This window comes from Neofelis nebulosa, chromosome 7, assembly GCF_028018385.1.
Source record: "Neofelis nebulosa isolate mNeoNeb1 chromosome 7, mNeoNeb1.pri, whole genome shotgun sequence".
In the NCBI taxonomy this organism is placed as follows: domain Eukaryota; kingdom Metazoa; phylum Chordata; class Mammalia; order Carnivora; family Felidae; genus Neofelis; species Neofelis nebulosa.
In genome coordinates, this window is record NC_080788.1 from 588,881 (window position 1) to 606,892 (window position 18,012).

At 46.7% G+C, this 18,012-nt stretch overlaps 1 protein-coding gene across 2 annotated transcripts in view; it reads right to left on the reverse strand.

The window, feature by feature from the left end:
• Positions 1-18,012, reverse strand: part of IREB2 (iron responsive element binding protein 2) — a 48,005-nt gene that overhangs the window by 23,997 nt on the left and 5,996 nt on the right. For both annotated transcript variants that reach the window (XR_009263722.1, XM_058736286.1), the window contains exons 3-8: positions 8,903-9,068; positions 7,221-7,358; positions 6,066-6,284; positions 2,926-2,995; positions 2,301-2,484; positions 1,433-1,572 (exon numbers count right to left, since the gene is read on the reverse strand). Coding sequence is in view for 1 of the 2 variants with exons in the window: in XM_058736286.1 (XP_058592269.1) it covers positions 1,433-1,572; positions 2,301-2,484; positions 2,926-2,995; positions 6,066-6,284; positions 7,221-7,358; positions 8,903-9,068 (917 nt within the window). In the remaining variant the exon portion in view is untranslated. The remainder of the gene's footprint in view (positions 1-1,432; positions 1,573-2,300; positions 2,485-2,925; positions 2,996-6,065; positions 6,285-7,220; positions 7,359-8,902; positions 9,069-18,012) is intronic.

The window sequence follows — 18,012 nt, forward strand, 5'->3', positions numbered from 1 at the left end:
TGTCCCAAAAATAAATAAAAAACGTTGAAAAAAATAAAATAAAATAAAATAAAAATAAAAAAATAAAATAGAATTAGTCAAGGGGCATCTGGGTGGCTCAGTCAGTTCAGCGTCCCACCTCGGCTCAGGTCATGATCTCACAGTTCATGGGTTCGAGCCCCTCATCAGGCTCTGTGCTGACAGCTCAGCCTGGAGCCTGCTTCAGATTCTGTGTCTCCCTCTCTCTCTGCTCCTCTCCTGCTCGCACTCACTCTCAAAAATAAACGTTGAAGAAACGATTTTTTAATAAAATAAAATGTAACTAGTCAAAACCAGAAATTTAGGGGGCACTGCCTGGGTGGCTCAGTTGGTCAAGTGTCCAACTTTAGCTCAGGTCATGATCTCACGGTTCATGAGTTTGAGCCCTGCATGGGGCTCTGTGCTGATAGTTTGGAGCCTGGAGCCTGCTTCTCATTCTGTGTCTCCCTGTCTCTCTGCCTCTCCCCTGTTCACGCTTTGTCTCTAAACGTTGAAAAAAAAGAAATTTTTTTTTCAAAATCAGAGATTTAGGATGGACAGTTACAAACCGCTGTTCACTAAGAAACTCTAGAGTACACGTACTAAATGCACGCAGCCGATATTTTTAGAATGCAAATGAAGTTTTTATAAAATCCTTCTAAAGTGTTTAAACAGCCAAGAGAAAATCTTCTACAGTCTGTATTATCCAGTAGAATAGTTTCTCAAGGGCAAATGATTCATTTAAGTACTAAAAGAGATGCGGGGGGCACCTGGGTGGCGCAGTCGGTTGGGCGTCCTACCGCAGCACAGGTGATGATCTCACAGTTCATGAGTTCAAGCCCTGCACTGGGCTCTCTGATGTCAGCACAGAGCCTACTGGGGAGTCTCCGTATGCCTCTCTCCCTGCCCCTTCCCCGCTCACACACGTGCGCTCTGTCACTCTCTCTCAACCATTAAGAAATAAATAAAATTTTTAAAAGCAGCATTCGAGGAGATGCAATTATTTTCCTAAATACAATTTTCTAATCCAGAGGCAACAAGCGCTTACTGAGGCAACATGGCTGAGAGCCCAGGGCCGAGGGCCTGGCCCGCCTGGTAGGGACCTTGCTCCACCTCCCACTGCTTGGCCCAGTGTCCCTTCCACGAGTCACTGAGCCCAAGGGTATGTCCATTTTCTCAGAATGGAAATGGGGACAGTCCTAGGACCGATGCCACAGGCTTGTAATGAGGAACACGCGAGTCAACGTGTCACGTGAACAATGGTCCAACACCCTAGACAAAGCGAGGGTCCCCGACCGCTGCCGTGATTGTGAGGACAGCTGCAAGGCCACGGCCAGGGAGGCCAGAGCCCTGAGGATGTGGCAGCAACCGCAACCCTGCTCTCGAGGGGCCCCTGTGCTTCACGCCCACTGAGTCACACAGGTGCCACAATTACCTTCGTGATGCCAAGAACAACATCTATGGACGTAACAAACGGGTTTGAGGAGCCAGTTAGCTCACATCCCACCACCTCCGGTAACGTAAGAGAAACGGGCAAGCCAAGCATAACTGCTTCTGTCTCGATGCCTCCGACCCCTGAAGTGACAAAGACAGACGTTAGCGTGGCACAGTTCAACTGTGGTTCTCTCTGGGGCACCAAGCGCTCTGAGTGCTTGAGGAGCTGGTCTGACCATACTTGCTCTTACTGTGCATGTGGACCCAAGTGCTAAGGAATGACTCCACTCACGTGGTTGAAAAATATTGGTGTTCACCTTCCTATTAAATTCAGTAAACAGTCTTTATTACGCTAAGTACCGCGCTAGGCTCAAGACATAGACATGAACGGAACCCAGAACCGCCAACCTCAAGAGGCTCCGTTCAATGACAAAGACTTCTCAACCCGGTAAGGAGGGCATGTGCCCTGCCAGAGGGACAGCCTGGGCAAAGCCACGAGGCGTCCAGTAAAAGCACAGCCCACGCTGGGCAGTAAACACTCGTGTGCAAGACACGCGTGCACGAACGGCCGGGAGCAGTCACACAGGCCTAGAGCACAGGCCTAGGCTGCATCGCCTTCACAGACAACGTTCCACCATGGCTGCTCCACAACAGCAGTGCCCGGCCGGGCGCCGCACACCGTGTTCATAAACCCTCCCTCACGCCACACTGTCCGCAAAGGCTAACACTCGTTTTTGTTGCTATGACAGATGAAGAAACAGCCTCGAAGAGGCCACAGAGCCCGCCGACCTGCTACGTATGCTCTTTTGCAGTGTTCCTAAATCATCTCCCCCCACCCCCAAATTAAATATATTCAGTCATCTACTTACCCCACCCCAGAATCCCCAATCCATTCACCATGGTTATATGAGAGTCTGTGCCGACGACGCTGTCCGGGAAGAGGAGGTCTTTTTCTTCGAAAACCACTCTTGACAAATACTCTAAGTTAACTTGATGAGCCATCCCAGTTCCGGGAGGGATTACAGCCACATTCTTAAAAACTCTTGAACTCCACTATATTATGTTTGCATTTTAAAAAATCCAAGCGTTAGTATATCACCTTGTGCTCACAATCAAAATGCAATATTGACACAAAAAATACTTTACCGACATTCAATATGGTCAAAGTTGATAGCATACACGTAAAAACAAATATGCAAATACTAACCCTAAACATATTCATTTTGCAGATTATTAAATCAAAATTAGGTCAAAGAAAAATGATCTAGTAAGTCCAGATAAATGGTAGTTTTCTGTGTCCTAGGAACCACAGTGAATTACAGTCACTTAGTTTTTATCTTGTTTTATACACTGGGGTTTCCAACAAGATCTTATTTGAAGGAGGAAAAGGGATCCACTGCTACAAAGCATTTAAGAACTACTAAAGGACATAAAAACCGTACTCATCACTATTTTATAAACTTAAATATAAAAATTTCCTCAAATCATGTGTACCTTGAAAAATTGAAGCCTCTCTCGATTTCTGCCAAATTCTACTTCTTGGTTTTTTAACACTGTTTCAGGTCTAAAAAGAAGAAAAGCCAGCATTACACGTATGTATTACACAGAAGACTCACCTTGTTTCTAAGAATTCATTCTCACGAGCACACACACATCTTAAAAACTCCTCGAACAACAATTTACCGGAGAGACTTCTCAGAATCAGCTGCTTTCTCGCAACACAGAAGTTCAGTTTTTAACACCACACCAGCAAGCTATTCCATCCCAGTGTCCCGAACCATACTGACTCACTGTGTGAGCTGGCTCAACGTATCAAATAGAACAGAGCAAACTTTGCTGGATTCCCCTCAGCAGGAAGAGGGAGGGCAGTGGTGTGGCCTGCACCCAGCACGTGCACTTCCCTTCCCCCCGCTGGGCCCCGGTGCCAGCACGGCCGGGCGGCATGGACTAGTGTGGCACAGTGGTGACCATGGTGCGATGCCACTTCGTGCCTAAGAAACTTTCAGCAAAAACCTTGTATTCAACTCACCCAAATTGGAAAGTTCTATCTTATGTAGAAGTATATGGACTATAAACATATCTTACATAAATCATATTTAAACTAAGAGATAAAAACAATCCACCTCCAAACAGTAAACACTGTGCCACTTTTAGAAAGCTATTTTTATCTAACGGACATTTAAAAAATGATCTCTCAGGGCGCCTGGGTGGCTCAGTCAGTTGAGCGTCCGACTTCGGCTCAGGTCATGATCTCACGGCTCGTGAGTTTGAGCCCCGCGTCGGGCTCTGTGTTGACAGCTCAGAGCCTGGGGCCTGCTTCTGCTTCTGTGTCTCCCTCTCTCTCTGCCCCTAACCTACTCACATTCTGTCTCTGTCTCTCTCAAAAATAAACATTAAAAAAAAAAATTTTTTTTTAAATGATTTCTAGCAGTGTTAAGTTACTTCACCTGCCAGCTGGCGATTGTTAACTAGAGTATCAATATGACTTAAATTATACACGTTCTCCAGGGTCCAGAAAATTACAGTTGTTTGTCAACTTAAAAAACAAACAAACAAAAAGAAACAGGGCTCCTGAGTGGCTCAGTCAGTTGGGTGTCCAACTGCGGCTCAGGTCATGATCTCACGGTTCATGGGTTCGAACCCCACGTCAGGCTCTGTGCTGGCAGCTCAGAGCCTGGAGCCTGCTTTGGATTCTGTGTCTCCCTCTCTCTCTGCCCCTCCCCTGCTCACACTCTGTCTCTCTCAAAAATAAACAAACTTTAAAAAAATTTTTTAATAAAAAAATGAGTAAACATTAAAACCAAAAAAACAGACGGGCGCCTGGTAGCTCAGTCCGTTCAGCATTCGACTCTTGATCTCGGCTCAGGTCACGGTCTTGCAGTTCATGAGATCGAGCTCTGCGCCGGGCTCTGTGCTGACACTGCGGAGCCTGCTCAGGATTCTCTCTCTCTCTGACTCTCCTCTGACCACGCTCTCTCAAAATAAACATTTTAAATTAATAAAAATAAACAAAAATAAGTAAAATAAAACAAAGGTCATGTTGCTGCATGGTCACTCGAAGCCACAGTGCATGTCTATGCGCTTCTTCTCAGGGCTCAGGGAGCACAGCTCAGTTCCCACAGCGAGCAAGGCTCCAGAGCACCCCCCTCGTTAGCTCGGAGCCAGACTTCAAGTTAGGCGGCAGTTTCAAGGGCCAAGTGTACACTCTCAGCTCTCTGGCTGGGCCTGTGAGAAACACCTCCCTGGGACACCGACGTGCACACAAGAGCCACTATGTTCATACGGCCAGGGACCAGAGTCAGCCCATCCGAATGCTGTGTAATCTGGACTCAAAACTGACGGGAAATGTTACAACAGATTGGATTTTTAATTAAAAACAGACCATCTCAGCACTTTGCACTGTGCCAATTACAAAAAGGCAGTCCAAAAAAAATCAATGGTGTTTGAATCAGGAAGTCTTCCTTTTCAGGAAACTGATTTCTGTGTAAGAAGAGATGTTAATCTCAAAAGTCAACCTGTATCTCACCATCAGGACAACTAGGTAGCAGGAACAAGAACTGATTACGTAAAACTGTCATAACCTGATGGTAAAGGACCCAGAGATCATCCTGAATTCTTAGCAAGGAAGAGGTCACTATTGACTGGAGGCCTCATTAAATATTGAGCGCCAGCTTGTACAACTACCAAGAATTTGAAAGATCCAATTTAACGTATTAGTGGTGCTTAGGATAAAGTATGTGTGGATATTATTCTTAGCTATTCTAAATCTTAAATGTGTTAAAATTTTTAAAATTTGAAAAAGTATGTCATTTTTTTTAACTAAAAAAAAAAAAAAATTTTTTTTTTCAAGTAGGCTTCAAGCCCCGTGCGGAGCCCAACGCAGAGCTTGAACTCACGACCCTGAGATCAAGACCTGAGCTGAGATCAAGAGTCAGACACTTAACCAACTGAGCTACCCAGGTGCCCCATAAATTAAAAAAATTTTGACAGTCTCTTGACAATGGGGTAAAACAACTCTTAAAAGTAAGAGTTAAGCTTTGAAAATTTCATAGCATATAAAAACTGAGGTATAGTTTTTTTTTAAAAATTACCTATTAGGAAATTTTATCAACTCCTAAGAACAGAATTCTTTCCTGGGCAGGTCCACTACTTCCCATGGCACCATATAGGCAATTATTTACCTCAGAAGGCTCATTAAGTTTGTAATCTACAACAATCCTAATATTCTTAACACCGAGCTCTTTATGCGATTGGAAAAAGCAAGAGGTCTGAAACTATAAATAGGGAATTCACAAAAGAAACATGAACGTATAGTGAGCACACGAATGGTACAAATTCACTAAAATAAGAAATTCAAAGTTTAAGATGAGATCCCATTTTTCTGCCTACATTACTCACAAAAATTAAATGTATTTACAGAAAAACCTTCAGAAAGGTTCTGTTCTTCCTAAGGGGAAGTAGGTACTAGTCTTTAGAGACTACCATTTTAATTAACTTTGCTTCTCTCAGCACGACAGGAAACACACGTATGGAAGCGAGGCTACATAACAGGGACAGAAGGGAAGGAGACTGGTGAGATTTCCTTAACTAAAACATAACCTGGCTCGGATCAGTATGTTTAGAAAATCCCATACTCAGGCACTGGTTGCAAATGAAAAGGACATAGGATGGGTGTGTTCTCAATCTGCGAAGAAAATTTTCCTGAGCTCCGGCCTGGTTCTCCAGAATCACAGGATCCTCGGCAGGCGGTCTGGCCTCTGCAGGGAGCCTTCTTAGGCTGCGCTTTGAGTGGAGAGAGCTTTCCTGCTTTCTGCGGCTCACCACCTCCAGGATTTGGAGCATTCTGTATTACACTAGCATTCCAAAAGAGGAAACAGAATACAACCATCAGAAAGTGACACAAATGTAGCTTTTCAAAACGCACACAGTTTGCCAATGGTATGTGGAATTAACTAAATGTTGTTCAATGTTAACACAGCATTTAATTCAGGTTTCAAAAGCAAATCTCAGCTTGCAAAAATATAATAATAATAATAAAATAAAACAAAAACAAAAAACTCAAATAGGTCATTTAAGTTTACGGAGATGACAGCACAACTCTGCATGCCCAATAAAATCATTTCACACACTTCCATAATAATCGAGCTTCTAGCAAACACCTAACTAGGTCCTTTTCCCATCTATCAACTCAAGAGCAGCACAGAGCCACAGTGCTAATCTCAAGGGCGAGAGCACTCAGGGGCTGGGATAATCCCGTCTCGCTACCAGGCTCCAGGGGGTGAGAAAGCAAAAGCCAGCACATCGCAACACAATCAGGTCTTCTCTAGTTTGACCCTGGTCACAGGGACCTTTCACACAGAACATATGTATTTCAGGGGAAGGAAAACAGAGTTTTAGCAAGCTCTGTGATTCTAACCACCAATTATCTAAAGACATTCATGGCTCACATCTTTAGATTCTCTCTCGAAGGCCAAGTAGGTTAAAAAACAAAAGAAAATGAAGACGAATTCAGATGGGCACTCCACAAAGCAGGTTCTAGGCTCAAACGTTTCTATCAAAAATGGCAGAATTCTACAAACATGAATATCATTTGAAATTCAGACTGAGTTAAAAAAAAATTCACCAGTATGTACACTTCACCAGCTTTTCCTTTCATACATGAGTGGATACTACCTCGAGCCCCGTACTCAGGCTTAACTGTCTCTACTCCCCTTCTTCTCACCGCACAGCCCCACCGGGCTGGCTGTCGATTAACTCGCACGGCTGTCCGCACAAGTATCTGCTCTTACCATTTATTGAAGTCGATCTGTAAAGAATGGTCAACTGTGAGATCTGTCGGACGGGCAGGGTGGACTTTCTTAGGGTCGCCTCCAAGAACTTTCACTGCCTCCCTCATAGCAGCAAAGTCCACCATTGCTGGTATTCCACTACAAAGTAAAGAAATGAAAATTATGGCTCACGCTCTTCTTTCATACGCTCAAATAATACACATCTATTCACTTTTACATTTGAAAGTATCCCTTTCTGGTTTGCATTCGTGTTAGATCATGTACTTGTTACCCAAAGTTAGACGTACCCTGTTTAATGAGAATTAAACATTACCTGAGAACTTGAGTGCTTGGGGGCAGACACACCAAAAATAAGAAGACGTGATTTTTAGAGGCATAAGGCAATTTCAAGAACTGTCTATAGAATTCTCTCCCTGTTTTAAATTCTGACACCCTGCTCCCTCCCTTCGCCCTGGCCCCATGCCCTTCCTCTCAGTGCCTGTCTACTACTCCAAAGCTCTCCACGAGACATACGTATCTCCGGCTGACCACACAACAAGCATTCACCGCATGCCTTCAGTGTGCCAGACACCAACGACACAGGCTGGTCAGAGACAGCGCCTCCTCTCAGGAATCCGCTCAACAGTAACACAAGGACCAATATGGCAGCAAACAGAGGGTACAAAGCAGTGGCACACGAACCAGACTTGGGTGGGGGTGAAGGAGATGTTCTTAATTATCTAGCTAACTTCTATACCTCCCTTGAAACTCAGTTGAAGGTTAACTCTTCCAGTTACTAATCCCTGGACACCCAGATCAGGCAAAGTCTTTCAAGCCGGGGTCAAACGTTTTCGCTTGAATTCTAAGTGTGACGGAAACCCACTAGTATATGGGGGCATGACGCGACCCTAGTTAACATTTTTAATTAAATCACAATATGCTGTGCAAAGACAACTACAGACTCGGAAGTGTGCAAGCAGGGACACAGGCTAGAGACTGTAACAGCTGTAGTCCAGGTGAGAGAGAACGGGGCCAGGACCAGGATAGTGGTGGAAATGGTAAGAGGACACATCTGAAAAGTAGAGTCCATGGAACTTGTGGACAGCCTGGATTACACACAGTGGGAAGAGAGGGGTCAAGGTCAACCCCTGGGTCTCTGCCCTACATGCATGGAGGCTATAGGGCATTTCCTGTGACAGAAGAGACCTGGAAAGGGACAGGCGTGGCTGCTGGGCAATCAATCTCTGGATGTGCTAAGTCTGACAAGCCACTCACTAGCTAAAGACAAGCAGGCAGTTCAGCAAAAAGAGTTTTTCGACAGAGTGTGTAAGAAACAAGTGCCTACTTTTTAATGAATTTATTTAGTTTAGAAAGGACAATTCTTTAAATTTATAGACTGATCTTCAGAATTAAAAACTGCAGAGCCAACCATCACGGAGTTTGAATTTTAAGAAGGAAATGTTCAGAAGGCCTGGATGGCTCAGTCGGTTGAGCGTCCAACTCTTGATTTCAGCTCACGTCCTGATCTCATGGTTCATGGGCTCGAGCCCCACATCAGGCTCTGCACTGTCAGCTCAGAATCTGCTTGGGATTCTCTGTCTCTCTCCCCCTCTCCAACCCCCCTCCCAGCGCATGCTCTCTCTCTCCCTTTAAATAAATAAATACTTTATAAATAAATAAAAAGGAAATGCTCTACCACTCACGTAAAATCTTGAAGAAGAACACGGGCTGGGAAAAAGGGCACTTCAACATTGCGTTGTTTGGTTTTCCAGTCTAAGATGTTCATGACATCCTGTTCTTTCATCAGAAAGCCGTCACAGTTCCGCACAGCAGCTTCCAACAGGACCCGTATTGAGTAAGGCAGGACATCTGATTCAGGAGAGAAGATCACTATTAACGAGGGAACAGTCTTACCTACGTACTGTAAAAATCACAACAGCAAAAAGTTAAAGACAGGGATGCGCTGTTTTCTCAATTAAAAAAAACTGAGTAAACACGGAGGAAAACACTGTTCATGTTAATACCAGGCTTTCTATAAATTCAACTTTCCTATATGTAAGCCAAGGCTCTGAAGAAACTCTTCATACAAGAGTTGCACTGATTTGGGTACACGAGCCAGACAAGTATCTAATATTCAGGGAAGACCAAGAAAAACTGAAAAGCACAGAAAATGAGAATTAAATACAATAATTAAAACATCCCTAAACGGTGTAAAAGTCTTTTAACAAATTTTTAAAAATTCCCATTGAGGGGCACCAGGGTGGCTCAGTGGGTTAAGTATCTGACTCTTATCTTTTTTTTTTTTTTTAATTTTTTTTTTAACGTTTTATTTATTTTTGAGACAGAGAGAGACAGAGCATGAACGGGGGAGGGGCAGAGAGAGAGGGAGACCCAGAATCGGAAGCAGGCTCCAGGCTCTGAGCCATCAGCCCAGAGCCCGACGCGGGGCTCGAACTCACGGACCGCGAGATCGTGACCTGAGCTGAAGTCGGACGCTTAACCGACTGAGCCACCCAGGGGCCCCTCTGACTCTTATCTTGACTCAGGTTGTGATCTCACAGTTCTTGAGCCCCAGGGCAGGCTCTGTGCTGACAGTGTGGAACCTGCTTGAGATCCTCTCTCTCGCTCTCAAAATAAATAAACATTTAAAAAAATAATGTAGAAAGTACTTTTGTTACTATGGTTAGAAACCAAAATTTTCAAGAGTAATGATACAGAAGTATAAAATCAGAGTAGTAGGGGCGCCTGGGTGGCGCAGTCGGTTAAGCGTCCGACTTCAGCCAGGTCACGATCTCGCGGTCCGTGAGTTCGAGCCCCGCGTCAGGCTCTGGGCCGATGGCTCGGAGCCTGGAGCCTGTTTCCGATTCTGTGTCTCCCTCTCTCTCTGCCCCTCCCCCGTTCATGCTCTGTCTCTCTCTGTCCCAAAAATAAATAAAAAATGTTGAAAAAAAAAAAAAAATTTAAAATCAGAGTAGCTAAGTTAAAAAAAAAAAAAAAAAACACCTTACATTTCAATTGGAACTCATCTTTTTCTCTTTCTAGAAAAATATGTATTTCCTAGCTCTGCTCAGTGCAAATGCCCCCAACAACGATGATCCAATAGTAATGCACCCCCAACCATTCAGCCTGCTGTACACTAAATGCTATTTTCCCAATTGGAAGAAGACACCCGAGTTCCTTGGAGAAACGGTCAGTCCCGCGTTTGGGAAAGGGCACGGACAACGCGGGCCCAGGACGTCCTGTGTCAGAACCAAAGGAAGCAAAGGAAACTGATGAGTCAGTTTGATAACCAAAATGAACAATGACAGAAACTGCATCAAATACAAAAACAGCCCTTAGTTCATAATGACTCTTCAGCCGTGCAAGCTGCTAGAGAAGTCATTACCCTGAAAACTCACAAAAGGGAGAAAATCACTCATTAAGCTCGTCCTTCCTGATTTCAAGTAACCAAATAGTTCACGAAGACCAAGTCCCTCCATGCAGAAGTAAAGCTAATAAAAACAGAAGGGGAGTGACAGAATTCGACAACGCCTAACGAGCAATCTGGACAAGGCTCCAGTGCTCGGGGATACGTGAGCGGAACTCACAAGGAACCAAGCAAGTGCATGTCAACTATGACTGCTTAGCATCACCGAAAGCAGGACGTTAGAGAGAGACATCACCTGCCTCCTGATGAGAAAACACAAGCCCCAAGTGACAAGGGTTCTCGCGAAAATGCATACGTACACAAGCCTGGTCCAATCAGCCAGCCAGCCCTCACTTCCAGCCAACGGGAGACACAGACGTGGCGCCACAGTGAAGTGAAACCATGAAGAAGCCATCAGCCAAATCCAGAACGCAGTACCTTCTACAGAGGAACAAACATGGTTTCTTCCACATAAAGATGGCGTGGAAAAAGGAAAGAGGAAAATTATAGACCAAAGGAGATTTAAGAGATGGAATAACCAAATGCTGTATGTGGCTCCGATTTGGACACCGTGTGAACAAATCAACTGTACAAGTTTATTTTTGAGATAATCAGGAAAACCTGAATACGGACCAGGTTTTACGTCATATTAAGAAATTTCTGTTAATTTTGTTAGGTATAATGAAGGCGCTGAGTGTTATTTAAAAAAAAATGTAATGTTTATTTTTGAGAGAGAGAGTGTGAGCAGGGGAGGGGCAGAGAGAGAGAGGGAGACACAGAATCTGAAGCAGGCTCCAGGCTGAGCCTGACATGGGGCTCAAACTCATGAATCATGAGATCATGACCTGAGCTGACGTCAGACGTTTAACCAACTGAGTCACCCAGGAACCCTACTGAGAGTATTACCTTTTAAGGTCCTTTTCAAAGGTCAGAGATATAGGTTACACAAATGGTGAAATTTTTTTTTTTAATTTTTTTTTTTTTTTTAACATTTATTTATTTTTGAGACAGAGAGAGACAGAGCATGAACAGGGGAGGGGCAGAGAGAGAGGGAGACACAGAATCTGAAACAGGCTCCAGGCTCTAAGCTGTCAGCACAGAGCCCGACGCGGGGCTCGAACTCACGGACCGTGAGATCATGACCTGAGCCGAAGTCGGCCGCTTAACCGACTAAGCCACCCAGGCGCCCCAAATGGTGAAATATTTTAAACAAAAGATCGGCAAAATGTTAATAGGGAGCTGACAAATACATACTGGGTTACTGTTTTCTCCCTACTTTTAGGACTGAGATTTTAACTCCACAAGTTAGAGATAATGAAGTTGTAAGGGAAGAGACAAGGGCCACACAGCCAGAAACACAAGACTGAGAGCCTGTATCCGCTCTTACTATAGGTCTGACCTGAGGACAGGGACTTGAGCAGATTCGTGTTCTGCCTGACAATGGAACACCAGACACCTAACAGAGATGTGGGCATCAGGCTCACGTGCAGCCCTCAACCCTACAACAAAGAGTAGTTCTGGAGAAATGTTAGTTCTCATCCTACCTCAGTCAGAAACAGAACAAAGTCCCCCAAATCAAGAGGAACTGCAGGGGAGAAAATTTTCTATTAGAACATTTGGAAATAATGAGAAGGGAAACATCACAAAAGCCAATACACAAGATCAGTCTTGGATACAGCTAATTATTCTGGAAAAACAGTATCAGGAATATTTTTTGTTTGAAGATCTTCATAGAAAGCATTTAATCACATTTGTAATAACATATGACAAACTCCAGCAAGTATCTCCATTTCCTTTGAAACCCATTGAGATAATAATAAAGAGATAAAATTATGAACAGGAACAAAGAGAGAAGCAGAACCGAACAAATTTATGAAGACAGCGCGGGCACGATGGACAGATCCAGAGGAGGGGCAAGGTGAGCACTGGGCCGCAGGCAGCCCGGGCCTTCCCAGGGGCAGCGTGAGGGGCTCAGAGGCAATGGGACAGAGCCTTCCGAGCTCCCAGTGAAGATGGTCTCCGACCTAGAGCTCTCTGCGCAGGCCAGCCCTCAATCAAGTGTGCAGGCGGCAGACGCCATCCTCCCCAGGGGAACACAAAAGCACACAGTCCGGGACATGGGTCTGTAGCACAGGCAAGAATGGGGACCCTTCCGGGCCAGGCTGTGGCCGTGCAAGTCACCTGACTTGCGGTCAGTGTCCCGTGGGGCAAAGAGCAAGGCCAGGCGGGACGCTGCCAAGAGGAGGGGAAAACTGGGGAGCCTGGGTGGTTCAGTCGGTGAAGTGTCCGACTTCAGCTCAGACCATGATCTCACAATTTGTGGGCTTGAGCCCCACATCAGGCTCTGTGCCTGTTTCAGAGTCTGAGTCTCTCTGTCTCTCTGCCCCTACCTTGCTCATGCTTTCTCTCTCAAAAATAAAAAAAAAATAATAAAAAAATTTAAAAAACAAGAGAGAGAGAAGGGGAAAAATTAACTGCCAGACCACCTAAGGGTAGGGTAGAGGGTAGAGTTCTTCTGGAAGTTGTGGAGAGGAATTATTGACAAAGACTCCGAAAACTCAGTGAACAAAAAAAGACCATCATTACTTCCAGGAAAAAATACAAAGTCGCAAGAGACGAGACGCAGTCATCGCCTGCTACGTGGCCTGGCCGGAACACTTACAGCTGTGATAACCTAAGTGTGGACTACAGACTTGGCCAAAAACTGTAACTGTAATAACTAAGAAGTACATGGGATATATGGAAAAGAAAAGTGCCAACTTCTTATTTTCCACAACAGAAAGTTAGTGAAGTCTAAAATTGGAAAATCAAAAAACAGGGGCACCTGGTGGCTCAGTTGGTAGAGTGACTCTTGATCGCACGCTTGTGAGTTTGAGCCCCACGTCGAGTGTAGAAATTACTTAAAAAAAAAAAAACTTTAGAAAAAAAAGAAAAAGAAAACAGCTATACAAGCAAGGCGATTTAGTAACGCGGAGGAGATCATCCTAAGAAATAACCATGGGAACGAAAGATCTCTGCAGAGCAGAAATGGAGGGCGGCGCAAGGGGCTACTGTTTAGTCCTAATCTTAGTGACCTCCAGGTTTTTAATTCTATCATTTGAACGTTAACATTAAATTTAAAAGCAGCTGTCAAATAAGAGTGCTTTAAAAACAAAAGGAGTCACAAACGTCAACTGGACAACTGTCACTAACAAGCACTAACTTGCAAATTTGCCCGAATCTGTAGTTAAGTACCAGCGGCCGACTGTGAGAAAGACAGACGCGTCCCACCCGTCCCTCCGACAGAAACAACTGCTCATTTCTCTCCGGCCTCACTTCCAGCTGGTCCCCAAGACAGTACTAGGATCCCCGCCCCCCCCCGCCGGCATCCACTGTCGCGCCACCTCCACACCGGATTCCACACCGGAGACCGGCTGTCGTGTGAGCCGTGGCGGAGGCCACAGCACGCACTTCAAAGGCCACCTACGAAAGTTCTCCAGCCTTGGCCTTGCTCTCCCGGACTCACTCCGGGGGAAGCCAAAGCCCGTTCCGAGGGCAGTCCCGCGGCAGCGGCAGCGAGGAGGGGCCCGTGAGGGATAAAACCGGGGCCCGGGGCCCGGGGCCCGGGGCCAGCGTGCGAGTGGGGCTGCACTGCCCCGGGGGCAAACCCTCCGGCCCCAACCATTCAACCGAGCCACCCTCGGGTCCTGACCCACAGGAGCCAGGAGAGGTTAACGCGTGTTTACGCACGTCGTCCTTTAGGCACGACGCTTTCAGGCTGTTAGGCAGTAAAAAGTCCTACAATTCTCTTGCTCAACTACTCTCACAATGGCACATGCAGCTATTTACTCAGGACCCACTCAGGAGAGGCTGAGGCCCTCTGCCTACGTCGTCTCGTTCAATCCTCAAAGCAAGCCTCTAGGTAGACAGCCCAGAGCCAGAGCCACAGCCACAGCCACAGCCACAGCGGGTAGCCTAGCTGGTGTGGAAAGCCGGGTGCAGACGCTCTAGTTAACCCCACACCCCCCTCTGAAACAGGTGCAAAGTTCAGGAAGGCCCCCAGGGTCTCCTTCCCTTTCTCCCTACCCCCTCCACGCGCACACTCCTGCTCCGACCAAACCATCTTTAATTAAAGTCCGCGCACCTCAGGGCCTTTCTGATCCCCACTCACCCGGGCGGTTCTCCAACACCGGGGAACTTCACCTTCTCTGTCCCCCGCGCCGCCCACCCACGGACCCCCTCACCTCCGCACTTCAGGCCCTACTCGCTTCCCAGACCCCCACTCACTCGCCCCTTCGTTCTTTCATCCTAGCGGCCGCCAAAACACCAACGTGTCCTTCGGGCAGCGAACCCCACACCACTTCCTAAGAACTCTTCTTTCTGTTTCAAACATAACATCACCGTTGGGGCTCCTGGGTGGTTCGTCCAGTCGGTTGAGCGTCCTACGCTTGATCTCGGCTCAGGTCATGATCTCAGAGTCTGTTGAGTTCGAGCCCCGTATCCGGCTCTGCGCTCACAGCGCAGGCTGTTTGGGATTCTCTCTTTCTCCCTCTCGGCCCCTCCCCTGCTCACACTCTCTCAAAATAAACTTAAAAAAAATAATGTTACTGAGGCATATTTTGCCCATCGTGAAAATCACCCTCTCCAAGCACAAAATTCAATCCTAGATTTACTGAGTTGTACAATCAGCACCTGTTCTAGAACGTTTCATCACTCCATCGGCCCCTCCCACCCACTGGCAGTCCCTGTCCTCTCCTCTCCCACCTCAGGAAACCACACAGCCACTTCTGTCTCTAGCTCTGTTGTCTCTGGCTCACTTCATATTGACAGAATCATACAATCAGGTCTCTCAGGGTGTCCGGCTTCCTTCACTGAGCGTGCTCCCGAGCGCGTCCACGCAGTAGCACGTATCTGGAGACAATTTCTTTTAACTGCTGAAGAGTATTCAAGGTGTACATGCCGAATTTTGTCCATCCGTTCACGCACTGAAGGACAGTTAACATTGTTTGCAATTTTTAGCCATCATGAATAACGCCACTCGGATCATTTGCAGATCTTTGTGTGGATAACTGTTTTTATTTCTCTTGAGAAGATTCCTAAGAATAGAATTGCTCGGTCATATGGTAAATGTATGTTCAACGTTTTAAGAAACTGCCAAGTGGTTTTCCAAAGGGGCTGCACCACTGTACGTTCCAGCAACGTACGAAGGTCCTTAATCTATTTTTTATGGAATACCCATTCCAGGGGGTGTGAAACAGCTCGAGGTGGTTTTAATGGCGGTGACACGTGAAGGAGGGAGAGAAAAAGAAACCCACAGTAACGGGATAAACTGGAAGCTGCGTGAATATGTGCTGCAGCCTCGGCTGGGTCCTCCCTGTTCACCCAGAGGTTCTGCCGGGTCTCTCATGCCTATCTCCCCGATCTCCCCAATAATCCGCACGTCGTCCACTCTCCTTACATCTACTCTCCACTTTCCTCGTCCAAGACCCAGCCCCACACCCCACCGCAACCCGTCCCGCTACACCCACGGGCACGGCCACCTCGGGGTTATTCCTCCCTCCCGAGAGGGAGAAAGAGAGAATCCCAAGAAGATGGCTGCACAGCTCCCACTAAGTGCCAACCTCTCTGGAGGAGCTCTGCCTCCCGTCCCTGTGGGCACACCTCAGCACCCTGAGTCATCCGTCACCCTGTCTCCTTCGCCTGCGATCTGGCCCTTTCTTTCGGGTTCTTCCAATGAACAGCCTCTAGCTCCAGGTCACACACACACGGCCTCCAAGTACTTCCTTCTTCAAACTCTCAGTGAAGCTTTCTGAGAGTCACTTAGATTCCCAACGTCCACTTCTCTAGACTTCCACACTGTTCAGCCCACGCCAATCCGATTCCTATCCTCAAACGCCGATAAAACAGCCCCTGTCAGAAACACTCAACAGGGCCACTCATCCCTCCCTCCTGAAACTCTCCCCGACTAGTTCCCACAACACCATTCCGCTCGTCTCCGTGTCTCCCGCCTCACATTTCAGCATGACTCCCGAGCACACGCAGTAATAGTTCCAGACTATTCTTTAAACAACGGTGAAACAGTGAATAGCCCTGGAAGACAGACAGCGCCTCCTTCTGGAGCAAAGGGCAGGCACGCCTACTCTCCATAACAACAGACCTGGGTTCCCTAAGTCCGAGCTCCCTTTCTGTAACACAACCATTCCGTGTGCGCGCCATCACCTGGCCCTCTTCAGAGTCACCTGTAAGAACAGTCGCCTGCATGCTGGTACTACGGATCCCGCTTTGCTGTGGGTAATGAGCCACCTGTTGTCTCTGAGTCTCGTGTCTTCCGTCAGCATCTATGAAAGTACGTCAGGCTAACTTGTTAACTTGAAAGGAGGGTAAATTTTAGATCCTTTCCAGTCCTTAACACCTTCTGGCAGGACTGTCTGGGTTTCCTGGCCAGACTCTACTCCTCTGCCTGATATATATACATAATATATATATATATATATATATACATGCATGCAAAGCAAGCTCTGGGTACCAACATGGAGCTCAAACTGACAACCCTGAGAACAAGAGTCACATGCCTGGGGGGCCTGGGGGGCTCAGTCGGGTAAGCGTCCAACTCGTGATCTCGGCTCAGGTTGTGATCTCGTGATTCACGGGATCGAGACCCGCGTCAGGCTCTGCGCTGACAGAGGGATTCTCTCTCTCTCTGAATAAGCAAATAAACTTTAAAAGAGTCACACGCTCTATTCGCTGAGCCAGCCAGGCCCCAGTACCTCAGACTGCAGTCCAGACTGAGAAAGAGGGCTAAGGGGGTGGAGAACCCACTGGAGTAGCTAGGGGCTGGACCTAAAAACCCTGGTCAAGGCCAGAGGCCTGGACCAGTTCTACGAAGTCTTGTAACCCCCTCAGATCTGGCAACAGGATTAACTCCTATCTGTGTCTGATTAGAGTCAAGGTATCGTTTCTGTCTCTAACTAGTACTAGGCTGGACAGATTTCCAATAAAGAACTGTGACTTTTAAAACACATGCACACACTACTGCCATGAATGAAATTTAAGAAGGCAGAGAGAAGATTCCTGCTTCTTCGAGACTATTTTCGCCCACTAACTGACAAGGTGGAGAAAATAAGAAAAGCAGCACCTATTATGGAGGAAAACGCACACACGCGCACTGTCCTCAGGCACCCCTGGCAGGCACACAACCTGGCACCAGCTGCTAACCTAACAGACACGCTCTGTGACACTGTGCAAGCCGCCACCCGTGGCGCGGACAGCCCTGTGTCCCAGGACCTCCCTGGCTGCCGCACGCAAGCGAGAGCCAGGGCCGGACAGGTCAGTGACCCACAGCCTGAGGAGAAAAAAAGACCCTAGGACAATGATGTCCCTGTCCCAGGAATTTGCAATCAGGACATAGAGTGACCAGAAAGGTGTTAA